The 9,162-nt window shown below is 37.9% G+C and overlaps 1 protein-coding gene across 1 annotated transcript; it reads right to left on the bottom strand.

The window, feature by feature from the left end:
• Positions 1-3,557: 3,557 nt before the first annotated feature.
• rhcga (Rh family, C glycoprotein a) lies at positions 3,558-8,559 on the bottom strand (the record flags this gene model as incomplete). The annotated part of the gene is given in 12 exon segments (XM_080885097.1): positions 3,558-4,823; positions 4,916-4,989; positions 5,089-5,162; positions 5,425-5,549; positions 5,886-6,022; positions 6,366-6,503; positions 6,587-6,753; positions 6,844-6,991; positions 7,110-7,260; positions 7,367-7,559; positions 8,246-8,519; positions 8,521-8,559. Coding segments are annotated over 12 exon segments (1,554 nt in total). The 3' UTR covers positions 3,558-4,789.
• Between the last annotated feature and the right edge of the window lie 603 nt (positions 8,560-9,162).

Here is a 9,162-nt window from a genome sequence, read left to right as displayed (position 1 = left end):
ATATATACATATATATATATATATATATATATATATATATATATATATATATATATATATAATTATATATATATATATATATATATATATATATACATATATATATATACTATATATATATATATATATATATATATATATATATATATATATATATATATATATATATATATACATACATACATACACATACACATACATAGATATATATATATATATATATATACATACATACATACATATATATACACACACACACACACACAACTGGACAGTTTTGCTTTCACCTTGTGTGCGTGTCACCATGGCAAATTAACTTTTAAGTGCACCTACTGTAGCTTAAAAAAAACCACTAAGCAGTTTCGATTATGTTGGCAGGTATGTCTATGTACCTATCATTCAATGGGTGAGAAATTCTGTCAGCACCTTAATGCCCTTGTATGACACCACAATGAAATACAATGATGGGTGTGGTCTTAGAAATTACTGGCACCACTCCTGGTGTGGTTTATTGATAGGATGACTTCTGGTTGTTTGGAGCATCTTGTTGCATCATAGTCTAAAAAAGCTGTAATCTTAACTTTCCCTGCCATACAACAGAGGTTGTAAACCTTTTTTGGCATGTTCACCTTCAGAAGACAGCTTACACTAATCAATCCACAATTTTCAATTAGCAGTTGAAGTGAAACAAAGTTCATATTCGTTGTCACTCAGCCTTGCAGTGCCTCTATGCCCAAAAAGCTTGAGAGTCATGGACAAGTGCTAAGTTTTTTACCATGACATCAGCACAACTTTTCAGGAATGGTATTAAGACAGGTTTATTGTTTCCTTGAAGTCCAAGGTAATACATTGTCAAAGAGGCATTAAGAGGTAGGATCTGCCCCACAACAAGAATCTCGTTGGATTGTAGTTGTGCTTCTATACAGATCATATAAACAGAGACTTTGCTGCAGATGTGAGTAGTTTTTTTAGGCCTACAAGTTGCTGAAATATAAATAAAGCTATTTAGTAAATTGGAAAAAAGAATACACAACACACACACAAAATACCAGTATCCTTCTTACAGGACATAAACATAGACTGGCTACTCGGTATAAAAGCTGATGGTCAACAATAAATGCTGTTGAGATACTTTATTGAGGCATACTGCTAGAATCAGTAGCGGTTTTAGATACGGGCGACACGGGCGGTTGCCCGGTACTCATGCTGCCCTGACGTCAACCAGCGCATATTGGGAATGGTACAAGCACCGATTGGTTTTCTATCGCCCATTTGCTGGGAGTAAGGACGCCCTTCGTTTGCGAGGTGCGCCTGCTGCTTGCGGCGCAGAGAGGAGAGGGCGGGGCGGCGGGGGATTTTCTGACCGGCTGGAGCAGCATCTAATAACCAACTCGCAAAGTAAAACAAAATAAAAACAAACCAACAAACACGAAAACACCAGACATTATAATACAGACTTATAATTTGCACCGATGTTTTTTCGAAATTCTATACACGAAAAGTGAGCGCGAGAGCCCTCGGTGCGCCTGCTTGCTGCTGAAGTCAAAGTAAACTTTATTGTCATCTCCGTTACATACAGTCCAGTATATAGAGAGACGAGGCAACAAGGCTCCAGTTACAGCAGTGCAAGTAAACAAACAATATATATATAAGAAGAGTAAGAAAATAAATATACACTTCAGGACCAGGGGTAAAGGGATCAATAACAATTTAAAATTTAAAGTTTGATGATTTAAAGTCTCACACACAAGCCGTTGAAAGGGGAGGAGGGGTCGGCTGCTTCCAAATAGAGCACATTTCATTCATAATGTAAATCCAAGCCAATTATGTATTCATGATTTGAATCCTGGGTTGTGTGAAATCTCAGAAATGCACCCTAGACAAAGTGAATCTGTGAACTAAGGTGTAGGTGTGATAGATTATGTTGTGGTGACCTTCGAGTTGGGGGGTGGGTGTTCATACTGGAGTGCAAAATTAAAACCAATGGAAGATGGACAAGAAAAGTTCAAAGCCATCAAGTCCTCAGTTTAGAAAAAATAGAAAAGAAGAGGAGGAGAAACGAGCAAAAGATACAGGTATGCAGATGTGTCATTGGATAATGGCAGGTCATCCTGAAACAATCAGAACACTTTATTAATCCCTAAGGAAACTATGTGAGTTACAGTTGCTCCAAGACAAAATGGTAAAAATAGCAACAGTAACAGACTAAACTCCAAACAATACATTATGTTACAGATTTTAATATTAATTAGTCATTGTCAATTGTTGATTCGTCCTGTTCTCATTGTATGACGAATTATGATGGTTGTTTGGTAGCCGTTTGCATACTATGCATACTCTCTCTCTCTTCATATGTGTGTGTGTGTGTGTGTGTGTGTGTACAACAGTTTTATATTAATGTACAATCCTTAATATGTTTTGTGTGTGTGTGTGTGTGTGGGGGGGGGGGGGGGGGGGGGGGCGGCAGAGGGAGTTTCGCCCAGGGCGCCAAACTGGCTAGGACCGCCACTGGCTAGAATATTTGTCACAGTTATTTTGTTGAGTGAGAAGCTGCCTTGTGAAAGGTCATGTGGATGCAGTGGGCTTTACATTACATGGCGTGGCTACACTAATCAATCCACATTTTTTAATTAACATTCGAAGTGAAATAAGGGTCATATTGTTTATCACTCAACCTTGCAATGGCTCTTTGCCCAAACAGCTTGAGAGTCACAAGTCATGGGCATTTTATGGAATACGTGTACCAGCGTATTGAAATATAAAATATGAGTATTTTGGTAACTGTATTTCGTTACAGTTACCGTTTAAATAGGTGATAAGTAGAATACTTTGTTGAAATACATGAATTATACAACAGTATTTTCCTGATTCCTATGTTAGGCTATCCCCTCTCTAATTTCAGTAATTCTATGCATTGCCAGACACCCAAACAAACACGCAATAAGAGGCTCTAATGTAAGCATCCTAATAATGTTGGCGCCATCAGTTACAGAACGTACCCGAAGCCAGCACAACAGAGCCAGCAGTGCACCGGCAGAAATGCATTTCTTACTTGGAAATTCCGACACCACTTCACATTTAAAGAAGAAAGGGACGGGTGAAATCTGACCGTGCAATGCAAACTTTGTTTATTCATGCAGGCCTATATGACAGAGAATGTGCATCTTCTTTTTGTTTTCATATTTTTTAGGCCTACAAGTGGCTGAAATATAAATAAAGCTATGAAAAAATATGTTAATATAACTGCAAAACACACAAAATACCAGTATCCTTCTTACAGCACATAAACATAGATACTGGCTAGTTGGTATACCAGCTGATGGTCAAGAATAAATGCAGTTGAGATACTTTATTAAGGAATATTACTAAAATACTCTACATAGTTATTTTGTTGAGTGAGAATCTGCCTTGTGAAAATCCCCATATTCCAGAAGGCCATGTGCTTTCTGGACGCAGTGGGCTTTACATGACATGGTGTGGCTGTATCTAAACGTTTCTTAACTTCATCTAAAAGAAGACTGAAAAAAAACTTGCAGCTCCAGTCATTTATTGATTTGGGTGAGCTCATTCTGACTTTATATTCACTTGGCAATGATTACTTATCATAATACAAATTGGACGGCACATATTTGCCTAGAGGTTATTTAGACATGCGAATAGTAAAGAAATTCTTATTGTTTTCTACTGAAAATACATTAATTTTTCATTTTGTTCGTAATACTGACCTAAAACTATTCCGCTCACAAAGGTTGTAATGATCAACAATGTTGAAACTAATTTAGAGAGCTGTGCATTTCTTCACTCAGCACACTGGGAAAGCAGTTTGTTTTCATTCCATCAAACTGACACAAGCTTCTTTAATATTTTTTGGTCACACCATTTCCAATAAGTGTTAAGTCTAAATAATCTAAGCACCTTTGTGTTATTAAATCACATTTTAAGATAGTTCAGTACATTTAGTGGAGTTGAAATCCTGTAAAACGATCAAGCAGATGAGTCTTCAAGAGCTAGAACATTTCTCACAAACTAAAAATAACAACAATCATGTTTCATTCATCACACAAATGTTATATTAGCATTGATTCCCTTACCGCATCAGTTTATCCAATAAACTGAATCCATAATATGCCAGAAGTAAATCAAGCAAGTTCTTACATACAATCTTACATTCTTTATTGGAGGTAACATTCAACAGCAACCAAATTGCTAGAGGTTGTATCATAGTTACTATAATTAAAACTTCTAAAGAGGCAATCTGCAATTTATGCAGCAAACTAATTGTTGAACTATATGTACATAGCGGCATATAGTTAAAAAGCTATAAATTATTTTATAGAAATAATTCAACTAATAACAATACACAATTTGTCTTTGTTATTACAGTTTTGGCTGCACAATAATATTCCTCAGTGCATAATTAGCTTATAGACAGATTATCTTTTACATGTACTTGGCATTCTGAAGTCAGAATGATATATGTTGCTTCCAAAGTGAAGGTAAAAATCAACATTTTGAGAACAGTTTGAAGCTCCAGCAGCTTTAAAAACCTTGATTCCAAATAATATTTTGTTGAATTGGACATTTACTGATTATTTTATGTTGTTTTAACTTAAAGCTTCTAATAGTTGATAATAGGCAACTACATGAGACATAAATTGTGCAAAACAATACTTGTATATTAAAACATTTTCATGTGGCTTATTTTCCAAAGCTCCTTCATCAGTTCATGTTTATCAGCTGCATAAAGTTCATGAGGATATAAAGGGGACTGGACTCCTGCTGCAAGTCTCTAACTTTCCTCCAGAGAGAATTGTGACTCATGTCTGTGAAAGAAAAGAGGAAAATGAGTTAACAAGAATTTCATGAGGAGGAGGAAGTGGTAAGTAAGGAGGACAGTTAAAGTTTCTGAGCTTACGTGTCTTGGTGCTTGTTTATCATGTGGTTGTTGTATTCCAAAACAGGAGGGATTGTCTCTTCATCCTCAGGAAGCTGGAACCAAAAGATGAAATCAGAAAGCGAATCAAAATGAACCAGTATTTAAAGGCCTGCATAGTCAAAGGGCAAGAACACCATCTAGTGCAGTCTCACCTCCCAGTACGCTTCATCATCAAAGCAAAAGTCATCAGCAGGATCTCCCCAGAGGGGAAACCTCAGGATGAAACCTTTAAAAAGAGAATATTATATCATTAAGATTTGTTACTTACATTATCCTTGCCTATCATAGCATTGTTCACTGTAAATTTTATACTTAAAAAAAATAAAAAAAGGTGTCTCAAAAATAGTCACAATAGCCTTTCCTGATTTTCATTTTATCTAGTTTTCTTAAAATTCTGCATAAATGTTGTTTTTAAATACTTCATGGAGTTCTTTAAAAAGGAAATAAATCTTTCCAAGTGAAAGCAAAAATGATGTTATGAAACTCACCAACACAGACTCCTCCAACCAGTCCAAATGCAATTGCTACACATGTGCCAGCAGCCTGGTAGGCTCCCTGCGTTGACATACTCCTGTTTTCAAACTTGCCACTCAAGCCAAATGTCTCGACCAGCCTGCACAGGAAAAAAACAACAACAACAAACAAACAACAACTCTTGAATTTCGGTGCATTTTCAACACATCACAACTTGTGCCGTCAGCGTTAATCTCGCTAAAAAATAACCGCATTAACGCGGCAACTCTCCGTTAACGTCATTTTAGTGAGATTAACGCTGACAGCACTAATCATAACTGAAGTAGAAAGTTCAAATGTCACTGCATAGTTAATGTGAGTCTTTCAAAAAAGGAGGCTGAATAACTGGGCGTGTGGATCCCTAGAAGTAGTCAGTAAACAGGTCTGGTCAGTTTTTGAATTCCAAGTTTTATGTGTATTAGCGTTTGTCACTCACCCCTCTTTGCCATAGACCTCTTCAGTAGCTGCTGCAGCAACTATGGCACCTACGAAGCCACCGAGCATCCCTGGCACGGCATGCAAGTTGTGGATGCCACATGTATCCTGGAGCTTGAGCCTTTTCTCCAAAAAGGGCTGAGAAAAATAAAGTCACAACTAATTAGCAGTCTTTTTTTTTTTTTTACTAATAGCCTGTGTCAGTGATCTTTTATTCATCAATTTGTCAATTGGATGGCATCAATTTCACAGTCACCACACCTTGCTTCCATTTATTGTAAAGTATTCATCCTATACTTAATATTAAAACCATGCAGTGACTGCTCTTAAAATTCTTCCTCATTGTTCTTATCAGACTCCTGATTTCCGCACAGCAGTTTTTGCATGTCACTGCTTCTTTCTTTGTTTTTCCTATGATAACACCAGAACACAAAAATCTCTCAGAACAGAAGCTAGGGGGTTAAAGAATGGCATCACTCACCGTGACATATAAGTACCCAAAGGTGGAGATGATACCACAGCAGAAACCCACAATGATTGAACCGTAAGGAGTGATCATAAACTCTGCTGATGTCCCCATTGCAACCCCAGCAGCCAGAGAGGCATTCTGGATATGTACCTGTCAGATAAAAGTGGAACATTAGCGTTCATAAATAAGTCGATTTCATAAGCTTCTGTATCATTTCCCTTTGTGTGCCATACCATGTCTAATTTTCCTTTCTTTTGACCCATACTGGAGATGGCGAAAGTGGTAAGAACACAGGCAGCGAGGGAAAGGTAAGTGTTGATGACTGTTCTATGCTGTCCAGCACCGTGGTTTGTGATGGCCGAGTTAAAACTGGGCCAGAACATCCACAGGAACAGTGCACCTGCAAGGTGTAAGAAAGGCAAGGACACATGTTAGGTGGGTTAAACAAAATACAGAGTTTGGCAAACTCTGTAATTTTCCATTTACTCACCAATCATAGCAAACAGATCAGAGTGGTAGACAGACCCATTGAGACGTTTACTTAAGTTCAGGTTTGGTCGGTACAGCACCCAGGAGATGGCCAAACCATAGTACCCTCCAAAGGTGTGAATGACCATGGAGCCACCAGCATCTCTGCACTGTGAAAATAATTACGCTTTTTTAAATGGGCAGAAAAACAGAACTGCAAATCCCCACAATACAATTTTTAAACTCTGAAGGAAAGTTCAAATTTTTAATGTGGCTGCCGAGACTCACATGAAAGAGGTCAAGGATGATGTATTCCTCCACAGCAAAAAGTGTGACACCAAATAAGGTGACAATCATCAGCTGGACAGGGCTTACTTTCCCCAGGAGAGCCCCGTAGGCGATCAGAGATCCAGCACAGCAGAAGTCAGCGTTAATCAGACTGAAGGAAAGCAACCACAGTTCAAGCCGGTTATTAACATTTACAAGTTAAAGAATGTGGTTTCATTTTTGAATTACATAACTCACCAAGGAGCGATGGCACTTACCTCTCAATTCCGATGGTGATTTTTCCAGTGACGGGGTCCAAACTGTGGAACCAACCTTGCATGAGGAGAGCCCACTGTAGACCAAAGGCGGCGATTAGAAAGTTAAATCCCACGCCACCGAAGCTGTAGCGCTTCAGGAAAGTCATGAGAAAGCCGAAGCCTACAAAGATCATGACATGGACGTCCTGGAAGCCTGCAGAGATTTAAAAAAAAAAATTTCAGTGTTTTTGCGATCCCACCTGCCTTTTATTATTATTAATATTGAGTAAAACAGAAGGAGTCTGAAATGTTGTTTAACACTTTATTTCTTTTTTTTAAGTTATATTAATATTTCCAGTTTAATGTAAACTCTTCTTTAACGATGTCAGCACGTAGATCACTGGGAAGACAATCTGTTAGTTTCTCAGGGACATTGCACATTACAACATTTTCAGTAGTTAAGTACTGCCACATTACCGCACATAAGCCTGAAAAAAGTATGTTTTATTATTATCATCATTGCCATCATTATCTTTTATTACTATTTCCAGCTTTTTTCCCCCTGTGGCATACAAAAAAAAGATACCTTCTGTAAAAGTATTCAGCCTTTGAAAGTAAAAATGATTATTATCATTATTGTTGTTGTAAATATTGGTGGGGGAGGAATTCACCGTCATCCCTTAGACATCAGTGGAAACTGCCAAAGATCTCAGACAACAGTGTCTGCTTTCACAGCATTAAGCGAGAAAACACGGCACTTTTATTTATTCACACATACATGTATCCCAAAAGTGCATGCATGCATGTCCGAGCTACGTTTAGCATGCATATGCTACAAGTAGCAAATGCACTTGAAAATAAAAAAGAGATTTCTTAAAGGCTGTCTGTTGTTGTACTTACTTGGATATCTGAAGTAGAAGTCATTCTCAATGTTGCTGGTGATGTTATGACTCCTTTTGAACTCATGCCATCCTTTTTCATCCGATTCCTCGTCATACCGGATAAAAACTCCAAAGAGAATAACCATAGCAATCTGCCAGACGAAGCAAACAGCCGGTAAACTAACACGTATATAGGTGTTGTTCTGCGGGCCGAAGAAATTTCCAGCTCTTTCACAGCAGTTTCCCATCTTGATGACTTTCTTCTGACGATGCTCTGATCGCTCCTCAGGTAGGGTCCTCACTCAGCTGTGACTTCAAGCTGGCTGTCAGCATCTTATATATTGTGAACTTTGGGAGGGGGTGTGACTCTCTCTACCACTCACAAGCAAGGTGTGTGCTCGTGTTATCTTTCATGAGCTAAACCACTCCTTACCTGCTGCTCTGCTCTTCCTGTTAAAAGTAGGGGACGTTATTCCTAGAACAGGCAGCAGGAAATAATCAGATTGCATCACTATACTAACCCAGTATGACTTCTTAAAATGCCATTATATCAAAGTTGTCCAATGGGTTAAAAACAGTAAATATTACACCAGAAGCTATATTTGCAGCCGGAATAAAGAATACTACTGCTTATTTAATGCTGCACTGAAAATCAGTTATGTGTGACAGCCGTGTGCTCTGTCCAGGCATGAAACTGGCGTCAGGTGAACACACTTGTCAGTAAGGGTTATACTACATTGTAGAGATTCATACTCAATTTAGGATTCTTTTTTTACCAAATTCTTTTTTTAAAATTTCTTTTACAATTTTTTATTTTATGTAACAGCACCATATCTGCCATGCCCTTTACTGCTCTTTGAAACAGTGTCTGCTTTCTTGGGATGAAGTGAGCAAACACAGCCTGTTCCCAGTTTTATACTTGAACATCAATTTTAC

Source organism: Rhamphochromis sp. 'chilingali', assembly GCF_963969265.1.
Source record: "Rhamphochromis sp. 'chilingali' genome assembly, chromosome: 6".
NCBI lineage: Eukaryota > Metazoa > Chordata > Actinopteri > Cichliformes > Cichlidae > Rhamphochromis > Rhamphochromis sp. 'chilingali'.
Note: the sequence above shows the minus strand (reverse complement) of the source record. Positions and strands in the feature narration are given on the sequence as shown.